Source organism: Aquarana catesbeiana, linkage group LG05 (assembly GCF_042186555.1).
Source record: "Aquarana catesbeiana isolate 2022-GZ linkage group LG05, ASM4218655v1, whole genome shotgun sequence".
Classification (NCBI taxonomy): domain Eukaryota; kingdom Metazoa; phylum Chordata; class Amphibia; order Anura; family Ranidae; genus Aquarana; species Aquarana catesbeiana.
Genome location: NC_133328.1, coordinates 56530233 through 56549108, shown reverse-complemented (window position 1 = coordinate 56549108; position 18876 = coordinate 56530233). Strand labels below are relative to the sequence as shown.

At 42.7% G+C, this 18876-nt stretch overlaps 1 protein-coding gene across 1 annotated transcript in view; it reads left to right on the top strand.

Moving 5' to 3' along the window:
- The window catches only part of SPAG6 (sperm associated antigen 6), a 194241-nt gene that overhangs the window by 134605 nt on the left and 40760 nt on the right, over nucleotides 1-18876 (top strand). The window contains exon 8 of the mRNA XM_073632662.1: nucleotides 306-497. Within this exon, the coding sequence (XP_073488763.1) occupies nucleotides 306-497 (192 nt within the window). The remainder of the gene's footprint in view (nucleotides 1-305; nucleotides 498-18876) is intronic.

Sequence of the window (18876 nt, the reverse complement as noted above, 5' to 3'; positions counted from 1 at the left end):
TGCCTCCAAGAAAAACCTTAATGAGACAATATTGCTGGGCAGCTGTATAAAAGGACATCGTTATTTTAATCTATAATTGGCCACCAGTGTTTAACCCTTTGTGGTTGTCTAGGCTTGCTAGTTATGGAGGGGTTATTAATGGAGACCAGATAATTGCATAGGTGAAATGGTTTCCTCTCCTCTTATGAATTGGTAAGACAGAGAGGACACAAAAGCCATGATTTCTATCTAATGGTTTGTGTTATCTGGGAGATTACTTGCTATGCATTGCTTCTCAGTGTGGACTTTTGTGTTGAACCTTGCAGGGGGTCCCTCAATTAGCCATCTGCCTGTCAGAGGAAGCTGAAGATCACATCAAGGCAGCTGCTGCCTGGTCCCTTGGCCAAATTGGAAGACACACTCCAGAGCACGCACGTGCTGTAGCTGTAGCAAATGTGTTGCCAAAGCTGCTGTCTCTATACATGGAGACCGAAAGCTCAGAGGACCTTCAAGTCAAGGTACTGTACATCACCACTTGCTTTCTTTGAATTATGCCACTCGCTGAAAAATGGTCACATCTAGTTAAACCAGCTATTGGCAGTATTTCTTCAGTACTGCTTCTTCTTCTTCTTACTATATGGAATGTTTAAGATTTTTAAAGGAAATGTTTTTTTTTTTTTTTTATTGTTACCCTTAGTCTTTTATTCTGCATTTTATTTATTAGGTTAAAATGGATCACTTAGGAACCTCCAACATAGGCTAGGCCAATAATAGTAATAGTAAGAAAATAATAAGAAAAATTCTTCAGAACCCATTAGGGGTCATTATGAATGTATCAAATCACAACTTCCACGTTACAGGGCTTGAATCATAAACAATGTTATAAGCACTGCCCACTTCATAGTTACTTAGTTATATTGAAGTCCATCTAGTTCAACCAACAGAAAAAAATATAGGAAACCTCTATATGCACAATCTAAACTTGTACTCACAGTTGGTCCAGAGGAAGGCAAAAAAAGCCCCTATAAAGTGCGATCCAAATAGTTCCACCAGAGGAAACAAAAATATTCCTTCCTGATCCCCTGGAGTCAATCAGATATTCCCTGGATTAACCACCTCTGGCATTATCACCTATAAATGTTAGTATCTAATTATATTTTGTATATTTAGGAAAGCATCCTGTTTTTTTAAATAATCTGCTGAACTACGGTAGTTCTTGAGGGAGTCTATTCCACCCCTGTGAACCTCACAATATTTTCCCTCTTTGTTATGGAGATAAGTAGAGGGAGAAGTCTTTTGTAGTTCTAACACAATTCCTGTCCTATGGTAATAATGCTACTCCTCCATAGATACAGTACAGTAAGGCTGGATTCACACATGTCCGGCTGCGGTTTACAGTTCAGAGTCCGGTGCGTTTTTGTTCAGCCATTCAGGTCCGATTCAGGTGCAAAATTTTGCTTGAATTCACACCTGAACCGGACCCAAAATTGCACAGGACCCTTTTCAAAACTGCACCGCGGCCGCCCCGGACGTGTGAAGCGGCTCCATTAAAAGCCAGTCACATTCACATGTTATGTGAATTGGATGCTGGTAAAAATGCATCCAATTCGCATATATGGTATATGAACCCAGCCTAAATAATCATTATCACCCTAGGACATGGGTGCTTAACCTGTGGCCCTTCAGCTGTTGTGGAACTACAAGTCCCATGAGGGATTGTATGGCTGACAGTTACAAGCATGATTCTCAAAAGGCAGAGGCATGATAGGACTTGTATTTCTGGAACAGCTGGAGGGCCACAGGTTGAGCACCCATGCCTTAGGACATGAAGTGTGAAAGTAAAGGAAAAAAGCCTGAAAAGGGTTGTTAGATTACAATATGTTAAATTTTAGTTCTTGGGTTAAAAACCACTTGCCTAATGATTTTTAAGTTTTTTGCACACGTTAAAATCTGCATTTTTTAATTTTTTTTTTTTTCACTAGAAATGACTTGAAACACCCAGACAATTGCATATTTTCCAAAAGCAGAGATGCTGGAGAATAAAATAGTGGCGGTTGCAATTTTTTATGTTGCTCGCTATAAGGTTGATTTACTAAAGGCTAACGACTGTGCACTTTGCAAAGTTGCACTCTGCTGGTGCAGTTGCTTCAGAGCCTAGTAAATGAGGTAAAGCTTAATTTGGCAAAGAATATCCAATCACGTGCAAAGAAAATAAACAAAAACAGCATTTTTGCTTGCATGTGATTGGGTGATAAAAGTCAGCAGAGCTTCTGCTCATTTACTAAGCTCTGGAGCAACTGCTCTTGCCGAATGCAACTGCACTTTGCAAAGTACACAGTCTATTTGCTTTTAGTAAATCAACCCCTATTTGTGCAGGTTGTTTTCTGACCTTGTCTCTGCCTGCTGCCTGGACCAGCTTCTTGCCTGTTTACTGACAATGTCTCTGCCTGTTGCCTATATTGACTCCAGCATATTCCTGTGATCATGATTCTGCTGAGTCAGTCATTTCCACCATCCTCTGAGAAATCTGTGACATTTGAGCAAACATGTTTGGTTCTGAAGATGAAGCAGTCCCTGCGAAGCACCAGTAGTGTGGTTTATTCAAGTGAAATAGCAGGTGCCAGCATTGTGGTGTGGCAACACCAGCCACAAAGTGGTAGACCAACACTTTCTTGGAAAGCCCATGTTAGTTTTTTGATGCCCTTGAAAGGCCTTTGTAAAAACATCCCTATTTTGAAGCACCAGTCATCTCCTTGTTTACAGCCCAATATGGCATAAACAGAAAATTATGCTGCCATACAATTTTTCCCATGCAATCTGTTTTTCATAGGTGAACTTCTAAATTTAATTGCTGACAAACCAATTTGTATGCCCAACAGTTTCTTGCTAGAAATCAACATTCTAGTTATGTTACAAAATTTATGTGGAGGCCTATTGCTATAACTCAACTAAGTTTTTTTTACGCCTGACAGTGAACATGGAAATAACTAGGAAAAATCAATTGTCATCTTATTGGTCCACAGACCCAATCCATCTCATGCCAATAAATTCTGCAGTCCTGCTCAGGACACAATACTAAACTAGGAGATCTTTACAGTTTGGTGACGATTATCTTTGCACACTGCCCCGTACACACGGTCAGATTTTCCGATGGAAAATGTCCGATGTGAGCGTGTTGTCGGAAATTCCGACCGTGTGTGGGCTCCATCGGACATTTTCCATTGGATTTTCCGACACACAAAGTTTGAGAGCAGGATATAAAATTTTCCGACAACAAAATCCATTGTCAGAAATTCCGATCGTGTGTACACAAATCCGACGAACAAAGTGCCACGCATGCTCAGAATAAATAAAGAGATGGAAGCTATTGGCCACTGCCCCGTTTATAGTCCCGACGTACGTGTTTTACGTCACCGCGTTTAGAACGATCGGATTTTCCGACAACTTTGTGTGACCGTGTGTATGCAAGACAAGTTTGAGCCAACATCTGTCGGAAAAAATCCTAGGATTTTGTTGTCGGAATGTCCGAACAAAGTCCGACCGTGTGTATGGGGCATTAGAAGTGACATCACATATGATGGACTCTTCAAGCCTAGACCCCTTCAAGAAGTGAACCCACCTTGTTTCTTATACATTGCTCATAATCCTAAAAAAGCTGAATTTCCCACTGCTTGCTCCTGCAAGCTTGATGACAAGGACTGTAATGGCTATCCATACTGGTCAATTCCTGCTCCCTTATATGACACCAGTAAGAGGGTTACAGTGGGCTATGAATTGAGAGGTAATTTACCTCCTAGTAAGGAGGTGATGAGATGGATCTTTCACGGCAGGGCTATATAATGTGGGTTTATCTGCTGCAGCTGGTCAATACACCCCTGCAGTGCTGTGCCAATGTAAATACCTCCGGGGTCATTTGTCGTCATTGCACCATCACCACCCAAATGCCAGCCCATGTGATCACCCACATCTTCAACCTCATCTGATGTTATAAACAGGGCATACTGGGAGATGTACTCAGAATACTGAAGCAAAATTACAGAACCTTCCTCACAGAATAGCACAATTCCTCTTTTCCAATAGCTGCAATCCATTATAGGAATCTGTGTTTAATGGATATGCATTTTAAAGCATTTATACTGATTTTCACACTATTTAACATAATTCCTCAGATATGAATGTTTATGAATATCAAGAGGGCAATTTAATTGTGTGGGGAGCTCAGCTTTAAATCAGAAAGACCTCTCCATCTTTTACACATTTCTACGATCCAATGCAGTCAGTTTAGCAAGGCTTTTACAACGCCCCTGGGCTGCATCTATACTGCCAATCGGGACAAATTTAGTTTTCTATTGCAGTTTAGAAAATGAGAAGAAACCTCTGATGTCATACAGCAGATAACACATTTTTATTTTCTTGTTTATACATATGAAGTCCATCAAATCATTTAGCATTAGCTTTATCTGCTTGGAGTTTGTATGTTCTTTTTGTGAATTTGTCTGTTTAATCCTAGTGCATAATCCTGTTTTTTTCCCAAGGTGCAAAAAAATATAAAATAAAAAAATAGCAGTTTAAAGTGGTTGTAAAGACTGAAGGTTTTTTACCTGCATTAAGGTAGAAAACCTTCTGTGTTGGAGGATTCCCCCAGCCCCGCCTTGTACTTACCTGAGCCCGATCTCGATCCAGTGATGTGCCGAAGAGCAGTGGCTCTCTCCATTCTCACAGGGCAGATTGATAGTAGTGGGAGCCGTTGGGTACCGTTGCTGTCAGTCAAATTCTGTAACAAGGGAGCAGAGGAAGGGGGTGGAGCCACCCTGTTTGTGTTAATAGATGCAGACAGATTCCAACGCACTATTCTCAACGCACAGGTTCATGCAGAAATGGCTGAGTATGTAAGCGGGTGCTGCAATGACCTAAGTCAAAGTAGTATTAAAGCTTCTATTTTTTAATAATAAACATGTTACACTTACCTGCTCTGTGCAATGTTATTGCACAGAGCAACCCTGATCCTCCTTATCTTGAGTCCCCCGCTGGCACTTCTGGCCCCACCTCTTCAGCAAGTGCCCCCATAGAATGCTGCTTTCTATAGTGGCACTCATGCGGGCCCGCACCCAAGCTGCCCTGTCTGCATCATTACCCATCAGCGAGATGGGTACAAAACTTAATTCAGCGATCACATCGTTATAGCAGAAGCAGGGCTTTGGAATCTCGCAGAACACAGGTCACATGCCTGGTGAAGGGATCCTGCAGGGCTCCAAAACGCCGCTACTGCTATAATGATATGATAGCTGAATAAAGCTTTGGACCCATTTTTGTAGATACTTGGTGTGCTGGTGACATTCTCATTCTAATAGATGCAGACATGTTGGCTCGGGAACAGGCCCTCGTGTGTGCTACCATTTTTTGAAACGCACGGGCAACCACATCTACTTTTGTACCATGCAATCCAGTGCGGACAAACACACTGCGTTTGCGACCTGCGTTTTGGGTGTTGTTAACTCTGCATTGACACCCGCAGGAGATCACAAGGGTGGTGCGATTGGAATGCGGTGTGGGAAGCCGCACGGGAACGTGGCTTTCCCGCACTGTATCCTAGTGTGAGCGGACCCTAAGTCTGCCCTTTTTTTCTACATGCCCCTGTTGAATAACCACTTTCTTGGATAGGGTAACAATGCTCTCCCTGTCCCATTAAAATCACGGAAACATTCCCATCTCTGCAGCCACTGTATCTGTCGCACATGGGCTAACGTCACTGCTTTCATTTTGCCTCTGTACTGTTTGTCTGCAGATAACCTTGCCTGGCTTCGCTCACAGACACACCCTCCTAGAATCTTGCCACCCATATGCTGATGGGATATGTCGATCTTATTGAAGCTTGCACGCCTTAGGGAAATTATGGCAACCCCTTCTAGGTATCTTCCATCAGACAAAATAAAAAGCTGACAGAAATTGTAGCATCCCCTTCCTTAACAATCATTTTTGTCCCTGTTGCTGTTAGAGAGTTTCCTTCACTGTCTGGTGAAAAGGTTGTCCCTGGAACACTGAGCAAGGGGAGATGTCTCTAGTGGAGTGGAGATCTACCTGAATAACAAGGAAGAAGTCAAAGATCACCAGGCAGTGTCGCCTCCTCACATATGATTTAAACCTCTAATTGCCGAATTACCGTGTTGCAGTCGCGTGCATTGCACGGCAATCATGGGTTTAAATCAGGTGGTGAGAAGGCAACCTTCTCACCACCTGTCAACACGCATTCGGATTGCTTTTCAAAGAAGCAGTGTAAATGACAGAAGCAGTGTAAATGACAGAAGCAGTGTAAATGACAGAAGCAGTGTAAATGACCCCTTAGTTGCATTCAGCAGCGGCACCCTTAGGGCTCTTTCACATGTATAGTTGGGGGGGTGGGGAGTGGTAAAACAGCAGGATATAATAGAAGTCTATGGCTAAGCACAGCAAACCCACAGGAAAGCTGCAGGTACACTGCACTGCACCCGCGGTATGGGTAAACCGCAGCACATCAGTGTGAAAGCAGCCCTATACTAACATACCCAGTGTATTGCTTCAAACTGACCTGAAGATCTCTTTTTTCCTGCTGCTGGCACCACTCTGTAGACCGCTAGCCGGGATAAGAGATGGAGTGCAGTTGGTATCACTCCGCATGGGACAAGAACCAGCACTACAGAGGAAGCATCGGCTTATGCAGCTCTTGCTTCCTACTACAGATCTAACTTTACAAGTAATCCCTTTGCATTGCACCCTGTTTGATGCTCTGGAATGGTGAGTCAGCAAGCCCAGACCACGATCTACCAGTTGCTGACCCCCAATTTAGAGTTTTATGTTATATTCTATCCAGCCCATTTACCACCATCTCCCTTTCTAAATTCTAGACTGGCAGCTTTAAAGAGGTTAGGTAGTAGTGTCTAGTGCCTGTTAGTGCTCATCTTGGCAGGTATTGATCTCCTGTGTTGGACATGCGTTTGGAAGACATGTCAAAGGCATGTCAGCAAAATCTTATTGACTCTATTTGTGCAGTAGACATGACAGGTCAGAGGCTGCGTTTAACATGCTTTGAATTGCACTGTGCTTCTCTGAAGAAATTTGTTCTATGAACGTGCATTTTAACTGCAGACAAGGCAGACAAAACATTGTGTAAATGTTTTTATAAAATGATGCCTGTAAATACCTTATCTCATATCTTTTCTTGTCCGTCACATGACCTCTGGCCGCTCTCCTCCTCTGATCTAAGGGCTACAGCCATAATTTCTTTGCCTTTACTACCAACTACTAATAGCAGCAGGAAGGGGGAGGTGGAGAAGGCTCTCACACACACAGGAGATTACAGGAAGGGAGGGAAGGGGAGAGAGGAGAGCAATCACATAAACTGACCACGGTAATCATAGATCAGCAGCCATGATTACCGTGGTCAGCACACACAGGGGGACACAGGAACAGGCAGGATCAACCAGGTACTTTACAGCTTAGAGAGGGACAGATTAGACAGCACAGGCACTGTGCTGTTTAATCAGCTATAAGGGAACAGGATCTCTTTCTTTTTTTTTTTTTTTTTTTAAGGTTACAACCACTTCAAAGATTGTGTTGTCAATTCAAATGCAGCTGCATTATCTTGAATAGAAAACGCAGAATATGATTAGGATGCTCTTCAACATGAGCCCTTATAGTGATGATCTGAGAAGCTGAAAAACAGCCTGTTGATCCTTCACCTTCCACAGCTGAATTTCATAGCCCTGCTGTAGAAACAGATAAACCGCAGGGCAGCTTACAAAGCTAGAGTAGATCCAAAACATGACACTTCAAAAATACACTAATACCCCATACACACTATTAGATTTGCTGCAGATTTTTGTCTTCAGATTTACCAAAACCATGTAGTGCGAGGGCCTGTCTGATTGCATACAAATTTAAACTCTTAGGCTCGGTTCACACAGGGGCAACATGATTTCAGCGCGACTTTGTACGGCGACTTCAACGCGGCTTCAACCCAACTTCAGCGCGACTTCAGCGCGACTTTAAGCAAATTACAACGCGACTTCAAGTCGCCTCCAGGACAGGCGACTTTGGCTGTGGCTAATCACAGGATAATCAGCTCTCTGGGAGGGAGGGGTTTGCCTGGGCAAACTAAATTTTTTCCCTGCAAAGTCGCTTGACTGTAGAGAGAGATCCGACTTGGAGGCGACTTCCATTGATTTCTATGGTACAGGTCGCCTACCAAGTCGGATCCAAGTAGTACAGGGAGTACGCTCTGAAGTCGGAGCGACTTCAGTAGTGTCTATTAAGACGCTCCCATTCACTGTAATGTGAATCTCTTTCTGGGGCGACTTGGGGCGACTTGAGGGCTTACAAGTCGGATCCCAAGTCGTCCTAGTGTGAACCGAGCCTTAAGGTTTCACCTCATATTATATGGTTTTGGTAAATCTGAAGACAAAAATCTGCAGAAAATCTAATAGTGTGTATGGGGTCTAAAACCTTCATCTCTGGAAGAACCAAATACATTGACTACCTCCTCTAAACCCCTTTTTTTATGGCGCAGGTGCAGGTTTACTTTAAACTCTAGACATATAGCCGGTGCAGTTGCACTGATTTGTTTTGTAAAACTTTATAAAACTCGATAAAAGATAAATTATTTTTAAAAAAACATATAGCAACTCTGTGGATAATAGGAATTAAAGTGATTCTAAGGGAAAGAATAAAAAATAAACAAACATGTTAAACTTACCTGCTGTATGCAGTGGTTTTGTACAGAGCACCCTCAATCCTTCTCAGGGTCCCCACTCAGGGTCCATTCACACACACAGAGCGTGGATTGACCCCGCCCCCGCTCTCTCCTCATTGGCTCACTGGCTCTGACTGACAGCAGCAGGAGCCAATGTGCAAGACTGTGACCATGGAAGTCTGAAAACTTCCGGGTTTTTGCATGTGCATTGTAAATCACCTGTGCGTGTGCAGATGTGCCAACAGACTCTGCCTGCACCATGATGGTGGCGCCCAGGTGGATGGAGCCACCTGGGAGGTGGACTTCGGTAATATGTTATATTTACAACTTACTGAACATGTTTGAATACTGTGAGCTGTAGAAATCATAATTAAGCAGGGGTTTCACTGACATATGGAAATTATTTTAAGGGTTCCTCCATATTAAAAAGGCAGATCTAAACTGTATAATTATATGTGCCTGCATTTTGTCGGCGTACTGTCAGTTAAGATTGGACAAACTGGCAATGGACTGCATTTCCCACATGGCTTTGCTAATATTACTAAACGTGATCTAGATGCTATAGAACATGCTGTTATTCTAGCTCAGGATAGACACAACTGCTCTGAATTTTGACAAATAAAGGAGTTGTTTAATGAGGTGGGCATGTTTCCACAGGGAACACAGTGGAGACCACCAAAATTACTAGTGATGTGTAAAGAATTAGATCCAGGTGTGTACTGAGGGAGACAAAGCTTGAACAGCCATGTGTTCAAATGCTAAACATACAGCAAGATTTAGAAGGAATCCACTAACATAACCACTCTGAGAGCACAGGAGGAGAGATGACTGCTAGATCATTACAGTCTCATTCACACAAGACACCAATACATGGAGGGCAATGTGGCCCATTATCATTTCTGGTGGAAGTGTTATTCTATGGATGTTACAAACTAGCTATAGTGCTGCTACAATATAACCGAATTCCTTGTGGCTTCCCAGCTGTCTGGCCACTGCGCATGTTTGAGCCATGCTGCACCCGTGATTGGTCCCGCAGTCTCCTGGGAGCTGTGAAGTGTCTCAAGAGGCTGCGGGGGGGGGTGGGGGGGTCAAACTTCTGCTTAGATCGCTGTGACGCTCTGACCGGAAGTTAAAGCTGATACCTGTCACAATCAGGCACCCACTCCCCCAAGCCCCCCCACAAAAAAAAAAAAAAAAAAATCCCAAATAATAGAGAGGAGGTGGGGACGGAGGAGGAAAAACCGAACTTCTCCTTTTGGGTGAATTTCTGCTTTAAACTGCCCATAGATAGCACAAAATTTGGCCGGTTCAGGAGGGTCCGGACGAATTTAGATCTATATATGGGCACTGTGGTTGTATAGAAACCTCCCTGCTGTCAGAATACAATGACACAGTGGGAGGACTCCCTCATTATTTCTTGAATGTGTATGGGGGAATCAGGTCAGTTGTTTTTTTTTTCAACCCACTGGTTGAACAGAAAGAACTGACTCATCTATGCCCAGTTTTAGTTACTCAGATATAGTGCATCAACCCTACTGGTGGCTGTTTCAGGGAAGATCATATTTAGTCAAATCGATATTTAAAAAAAAAATACACTAAAGTCATTATTAGCAGACACAAACACAATATACCATACAAAATCCCTGCTAAATCTAAAAGACAAAACTGTAAATAAAGTTCTGTGTTTGAATGAGATCTTGGCTGTGTCCTGTTCAGTGAGAATCAGCATTTTTTTTTCTGTGGATGGAGATTGTGCAGGCAGGCTATGCTACTCTATGGGGATGCAGCAGCTGTACAAACACAGCCACAGATGCTAATTTTACAGATGTGTGGGTGCGGGCGTACAGTCCTGAACAAAGACTGTGTACATTTGGGGGCATTCAACCGCACCTGCACACGTGTCACACTAGAACTTAGAACTGCTTTCGTACAGCCACAGTATCCCCATAGAGCAACAGGTGGCTCCAGATGCACAGACAAACCGCTTATTCACAATGTATGGGCCAGAGAACCTGTGTAGATGAGCCATTCATTTTTTAAGTTTTTTTTTTTTTTTTTTTTTTTTTTTACAATGCTTTATTTTTTTTATTTTTTTTTTCGGCGGGGGGTTTTGGTGAAATATCAGGAGTCTAAACAGAAAGAGAAAGGGAATGAGGACATTGATTCCTCAAGCCCTATCTCTACAGCCTCAGCTGCACTGAACAGTGAATGAACAGAAAATGCTCTGTACAGATGCTCCTGTTCATTTGTAAACTGAAGCATAGTAAACACAGTTTACAGTTGAATACAGTAAGGGGCCAGTACCGGTTACTCACTGTGTTCATTCTGAAAAGGAACCAGCCCGTAAAAGTGTAAAAAACATATTTACCACCGCCCCACTCTCCATCCTGAAATTGTGCCCCTGCGTGCCTGCAGCAGCGAGCGGGAGGGAGGAAAGCCATCAGCACTGCGGGAGGGGCACATAGGGGGGCCCAAGCAACAGGGGGAAGGGGATCTTTGACAGGGATGGTGATTGAAGTGGCGGTAAGGGGGGTCCAAATGCTAAAACTGATCCCCCTGTTGCCCTGTGGCTTCCCCCCCCTTTTCCCCTGCAGCGCTGTCTTTTTCCCTCCTCTCCCGTCAGCTTTAAGCTGCTGCAGGGGGAGCCACAGGATAATCAGTTTCAGTATTTCAGCAATACAGGGGATGGTTCTGTAATTGCCCTCGCCCTCACCCACACATCGATTGCCCCCTTCTGTCCAACATCTGCTTCCTCATGCTGCCTGGGTTAAACAGAAAATACTAAATATATATCAATATATTTCACTGTACTGACCTATAGTATATCATTTTTTTAGAATGGTATGCTTTTAATCACACATACTCTCTAGATTGACAGTACACAGGAAACAATAGCATGAGCTAATGTATGACATAAGCCATTTTAATATAAGTTTATTTTCTGAATGAAACAAGGATGCCAAAAGACTAATGGATATCATATTGTTATGCGCTGATAATACTGGCAGACTGGAAAATCAAATTTAGAGCCGCATCCCTTGAAGGCTAGAAAGATTTAAAAGTTTGGTCCAAGCAAGCTTTGCCAATTGACAAGTATTTGCAGATAAAAGTCCAGCGTCTTCTTGCATATTGTTTAGCTTGGAGGCTTTCAGTTCAATAAGAGCCCCTCTATATGGTGTTCAGCTTATTCAACACCTAAGTCGTACTTTATTGTTTTGTTTTGATGTGGTCTTTAATACCTTTTATCAAGGGTGGAAATTTTGTACACTTGTTTATCAGATGATTTTCCATATTTGCACTGTATGTGTACTTCTTCTTTTGTTAAAACGTTAATATATTTAAAGTGATTATAGAGTCTTGTTTTTTTTTTTTAAATAAAAATAAACATGTTATACTTACCTGCTCTGTGCAGCGGATTTGCAAAGAGCAGCCCAGATCCTCCTCTTCTCGGGTCCCTCTTCGGCTCTCCTGGTCCCTCCCTCCTGTTGAGTGCCCCCACAGCAAGCAGCTTGCTATGGGGGTACCTGAGCTGAGTCACAGCTTCCTGTGTCTATTCAGACACAGGGCTGTAGCGCGGTCCTGCCCCCCTCTTTCCTGATTGGCTGACTGGCTTTGATTGACAGCAGCGGGAGCCAATGGCGCCACTGCTGTGTCTCAGCCAATCAGGGGGGAGAGTCTCGGCCAGCTGAGACACTCGTGGACATCGCAGGAGAGAGATGGGCTCAGGTAAGTATTAGGGGGTGCTGGGGTGGTTGCTGCACACAGAAGGCTTTTCATTTTAATGCACAGAATGCATTAAGATAAAAAACCTTCTGACTTTACAACTCCTTTAACCCCCCTGGCAGTATTCCCGAGTCTGGCTCGGGGTGGATTTTCAATACCAAAAGCGGTATCCCCGAGTCAGACTTGGGATTGCATCGCAGGATCCTTGTAGAGTTTACTTACCTTGTCCCCTGGATCCTTCGATGTCTCCCCGCTGTGATCTGCGAGCTGCCATGTCTCGCTTGATTCACAGTGCCGAGCTCTATTCCCTGCGAGCATTGCGACGCATGGGGACGGAGTTTCGCGCCAAATTTAAAAAGTAAAACACACAGTACAGATACAGTATACTGTAATCTTACAGATTACAGTACTGTATCAAATAATTACACATCCCCTTTGTCCCTAGTGGTCTGCCCAGTGTCCTGCATGCAGTTTTATATTATAAAAACTGTTCTTTCTGCCTGAAAACTGGAGATTGTCCATAGCAACCAAAACTGTCCCTTTACATCAAAAGTGGCTTTAGACCAGCTAGAAAACAGCGATAATAAATGATTATTATATTATTATTTGTTATAATTATTTATAGTTATTTTTTAAATTATAATTTTTGATTTTGTTTTTCAAACTTTATCATACCTGGGATGTCTACTAGATTCTTGTTTGGACAGATTTAAGTGAATTATTCCTAAGAATTACAGGCCTTTAACCACCTCAATACAGTGCATTTTCGCCCCCTTCCTGCCCAAGCCATTTTTCAGCTTTCAACACTGTCGCACTTTGAATGACAATTGCGCGGTCATACAACACTGTACCCAAACGAAATTGTTATCATTTTTTCCCCACAAATAGAGCTTTCTTTTAGTGGTATTTGATCACCTCTGCGGTTTTTATTTTTTGCGCTATAAACAAAAGAAGAGTGACAAGTTTTAAAAAAAACACAATAATTTTTACCATTTGCGAGATAATAAATATCCAATTTTTTTTTCTTTAAAACAAATTTTTTTCTCAGTTTAGGCCGATATGTATTCTTGTACATATTTTTGGTAAAAAAAAAAAATCGCAATAAGCGTATATAGATTGGTTTGCGCAAAAGTTATAGCGTCTACAAAATAGGGGATAGATTTATAACATTTTTATTTTTTTAAATTTTTTTACTAGTAATGGCGGCGATCTGCGATTTTTATCGTGACTGCGATATTGCATCGGACACTTTTGACACATATTTGGGACCATTCACATTTATACAGCGATCCGTGCTATAAAAATGCATTGATTACTGTATAAATGTGACAGGCAGGGAAGGGGTTAACACTAGGTGGTGATCGAGGGGTTAACTGTGTTGCTAGGGAGTGATTCTAACTGTAGGGGGCGGGGACTCACTAGGGGAGGAGACCGATCGGTGTTCCTCTGTACTGGGAACACACCATCGGTCTCCTCTCCTCTGACAGGACCGTGGATCTGTGTGTTTACACACACAGATCCACGGTCCTGCTGTGTTACCGGTAATCGCGGGTACCCGGCGGACATCGCGGCCGCCAGGCACGCGCACCAGGTGCCTAGTGACACAGCGCGCGCGCACGATCGCCGCCGGCGGCGCGCGCGCGCCCCCTGGTGGCCTAGGAAAGCGAGGACGTCATATGATGCCGGCGGTCGGCAAGCAGTTAATATAAAACGCCAAATTTCTGTGCAAAATAATTGTACCGCTTTCAGTACCTAAAATCTGAAATTATCATACCGCCAGGGAGGTTAAGTAAAAGAAAACAGAAGGAAAAAGTCTAAAAAAGGAAAAACACCATATCTAATGATTGGTTAGCTGCAATATATTATATTTTTGGTTTAGGGCTTAATACTGCTTTAAAGGATAAGTTTGCCTTTGGGGAACATGTTACACATTCCAACTGTTTTTAGGGTGGAACATGTAACATGTTCCCAACGCTTGAGCCGCTGCCCAATGCCTGCACTCCCTGTGACAGCAGTACAGGGAGCTTTGTGTGTGAATGAACTACAAGTCCCAGCATCCTTTGTGACTGTCGGCTTGTAGTTCTCAATGAACTACCACTGCGCTGTGGAGAGCCATTGTAGTTCATTAATTCTTCCTGCCAGTGTATCTGCCTGCCCATACGGGCACACAGGTACACTGATAGATCTGAAGGAGACCTGCATGGCACCAGCATTTTGCTGATCGCTGGTGCAATGCTTTACAGGCTCCAAAAAAAATTAAATAATAATAATAAATGCACATGTTTTTACCTGCAACAAAAATGCGCATTTATTTATTTTTTTCTAAAAAGTGAACTTATCCTTTAGGCTGGGTTCACACTTATGCAAATTGACGGGTTCTCAATTGAGCTGGTTCACATGTCTCCGGGGCAGCCACGGATCGCAATGCACAGGGGTCCTGTGCGTCTTTGGTTCAGTTTCAGGTCCGAATTCAGGCAAAAATTCGTGCCTGATTCATCCCTGAAACAGAGAACAGGAACGCACCAGACTCTGCTGTGATGTTTTATATTCCCATCGCACACGTTCCTGGTATAAGCTCTAAAGGTCGGGTGCTGCAGCAACAACCAGCTGGATACTGGTTCAAGTCACAATGTAGATATTTGCCAGCACACCAAGGATCAGCACACGGTGGCGTCCAAATGGTTTAGTTTATTGCATGGTCACAACACAAAAAGGTGCAATGTTTTGGAGTCACACAGGACCCCTTCGTCAGGCATGTAATAAATGTGAAAATATCAGTGAAGAGAATTTAAATAACCATCAACCAATCAAAAATTAAGAAAAGTCAAGAAAGAACAAAACTCCTCCCCCCCAGAGAGGTATGACGTCACAAAACCCGCCAGAAAAGACTCAATAATAAACATAATAAAAGGATAGCATATTTAAAACAGATCACCAAACGTATGTAAATTAGGGGTTGAAAAACTCCTGACATTACCTGTATTTGTCATGTGAAATGGTGGATCATGAGCCCATAAAGGGACGAGCCCGTTGCTAGGAAACAGAACTGATTATAACATGAGGTAAGGTGTCAATTGGCGCTAGTATGGGGATGCATATATTCAACTCGAATGGCAATCGCCGATCGTGCATGTTCGATGTGGCGGCAGTAACCAGGCAGCAGGGACGCTGTAGTGCCAGGGGCCGCCGATGCCATAAAACAGCATGTAATCGGCGCCAGATCGGCGCTCGTGTGGAGGTAATTTGGCTGGACTAGGCAGGCACCGCTGGTCGCGCGTGCGTGATGCACGGGCGGTAGCTAGGCAACGGGGGATGCTGCATTGCCGGGGCCGCCAATGTCATAGAAACGAATGACACCCGCTGGCCCCGCCCATCAAGGCAGACAGCATCCAATAAGGGGAGGTGGGGAGGATGTGGGCAGTGTAAGTGATGTGAGCGAAGAGAAGCAGATCGTGAAGGAAACGAAAGAAGGAGAAACACAGAGGGAAGAAAGGGGGAGAGATCAGGACCTAGGAGTTGGAAATAGAGAAGAAAGGAAACGATTGAAAGAAAACGAAGAGGAGAGAGAAAAGGGAGAGGGGGAAACAAAAGTGGTGAAATTTAGAAGTACAAATCATTTAGAAAATAAATAGAAATAGAAATGGTGAAACAAGGAAAAGAAAAATAAATAAACATGGCATTAAACATTAGATACAAAAATAAATGAAGAAAAATGATATAAGAGATGGAAATAATAAAGTGAGAAAAACAAAAATAAATAGACAGAATAGAAAAAATAGAAAGGAAAGGAAAAATAGAAAAGAGAAGAAAATGAAAACAAAAACAAATAAATAAAAATAAATAAAAATAAAAGTAAAATTAAAATAAAATAAAAATAATAATGAAAATAATAGAAATAGAAGTAAATATTGAACTAAAACTAATGATAAATAAGAAAATAAAAAAACAAAAAATTAAATGAAAAATTAAAATTATAATTGAAATCAAATGAAAACAAAAACTAATGAAATTAGAGATGAAAATGAGTAATGATGGTGGGAAGGAAAGAAAAAATAAGAAAAAATAAATAAAAATAAATAGAAGTGGTAATAAAGGGGGGGGGGGAGGGGGGAAGGAGAAAGAAATAAGAAAGGAAGGAAAAGGAGGGAAAAGAAAGAACGGGAAAGGGGGGAGGGTAGAGGAAGAAAGGGGAAGAGAGAACACTCAGAGCCTGGTTGTGAAAGGCCTAGCTACTTAAGTTCAAAAATTGAATCGGAAGTATCATTAATACAGGGAAAGATACAAGTGAAAAAATTCTCAACAGATCAAAATAGTCCTATATCATATTGGCATAGGGCCATCGCCCGGAACTGAGTGAACATTATGGAAGGAAAAAGGAGGATAAACAAAGAAAAACTCAAAGGTCAAAGGGAATTAGTCCGATCATTGTTCAAATCAAGGACACAGGTTAGCTATCTCTCATTCAAAAAGCAAGTAAATGATAGGTTGGCGTTAAGTCCTCCAATCTTCTTTATCGATCATCCTTCCAGGAACACAGATGGAATCTGATGAAGCTACTTCTCAATCTGACAGGAGGTTTGGCAACATATACAGTCAGGAAGAGATCGACACAATCCTCTTTCCCAGAGACGAAGCTAAAGCCTTTGGAATTGACACAGCCACCGACCTTTTTCGTGAAATCAAACGATTAAGGAAGAGACAGATTGACCTTGAACTGCACGGCCAGACACTTTCTGAGTACTACAGAACAAAAAAGATACTACGTGGTTTCCGCATTAAAAATCAGACCACAATTGGCCGCCATAAACGTGAGTTCTGTGAACGCTGGTGTGAAGTGGCCACCCAGAACTCACTTAACTTTATGCTGATTGTCATCGAAGAAGTTAAAATTCAATTGTGTCAGGTCAACAAAGAGCTAACTACATTAGAACTATCAACTCAGGACAAAGACAAACAACCTTATACATTACATAAAATTGACAGTGAAATCGCACGACAAAAACAAGCCAAACGTGATAAGTTCAAATTGATCAACCAGGACTATCAGGAGGGAAGGGTATATCCCTGGCTCACAGGCTTCAGTCGCCCAAGGCGCAGAATCTCTACACACGGCCCCCCGGCAGACCATTCAGGAACGACCGTGGTGCGACATCTGACAGCGATCATCCCACAGAGAGCCCATCGTCCGATAGCGACTCTGGCAAAACAGGAGGCGCCGAAGCCCCAACAAGTGGATCTCAGGATCCCCATTTTCAGGTTCCAAGAGAAGACGACGATCCAGGAGGGGCATCAAGAAGCCGCGACATCCTGCCACCATGCAGTACTCGTCGGGGCACGAGACGTGCCCAGTGATTAACCTGTCATCCAGATCTTTGGTGAATGGTGAGTTGCGACTTTTATCAAAGGGCCTTTCTTTCTGCCCTACTGCTAGATTCCAGAACTTTGACTTTGAGGTTGATATGTTTAAGTTTGAAAGAATGGTCAAAATTAAACAACATTTCCATACAGTACCCAAAACAATTTCCACAAGATCTGTTACACCATTCAAATTAAAGAGTACTTTTTTCCATCGGGACATTGCCGCTCTATTGACAGCTTCATACAAACAATCAAACATGATGTGCGTAAAAATTTTTCCAATAAGACATATACTAACCTGAGCCCCGAAGAGTTTGTTGCACTTAGGACACTGAAAGATGATAAAAGTATCATCATTAAACCCGCCGATAAAGGCGGGGCCATAGTGGTCATGGACTACGCTGACTACAGGGAAGGTATGACTGCCATGTTGGCAGATTCAACAAGTTATGTTGCACTTCACCAGAATCCCGTACCCAGTATTAGAAATGCATTGAACTCCCTGATTAACCTTGGGAAAATGAATGACTGGTTATCTGACAATACCGCTGAATTTCTATACAATGAACACCCCCGCTGTCCGGTCATTTATGGCTTACCAAAAATTCACAAAGGAACAAACCCTCTGAAATTCAGACCTATTGTGTCTGGTACAGGGTCAATCACCCAACCTCTGGCTCAGCTACTTGACCATCTCCTACAACCTTTGGTAAAAAAGTTACCAGCCTACATTAGGGATACAAGTGACTTCCTAGAAGAACTTAATGCGTTCACACACTTTGGCGATGGATGGAAACTTGCAACCATGGACATAGGATCCTTCTACACATGTATACCCAATGATGCTGGACTACAGGCCATCAGACATTTTTTGACCAATATGGAACCAACACCCATACCCAAAGAGTTTCTCATTGAATGTCTGAATTTTGTACTTACAAACAACTACTTTTCATTCGAGGGCAGCAAGTATGTACAGATCCGGGGCACAGCCATGGGGAGCTCAGCGGCCCCATCTTTTGCCAATCTCTTTGTAGGCCTACGTGAGGAACGTTACATTTATCCATCTGATGCCTTTACCAACTATATTA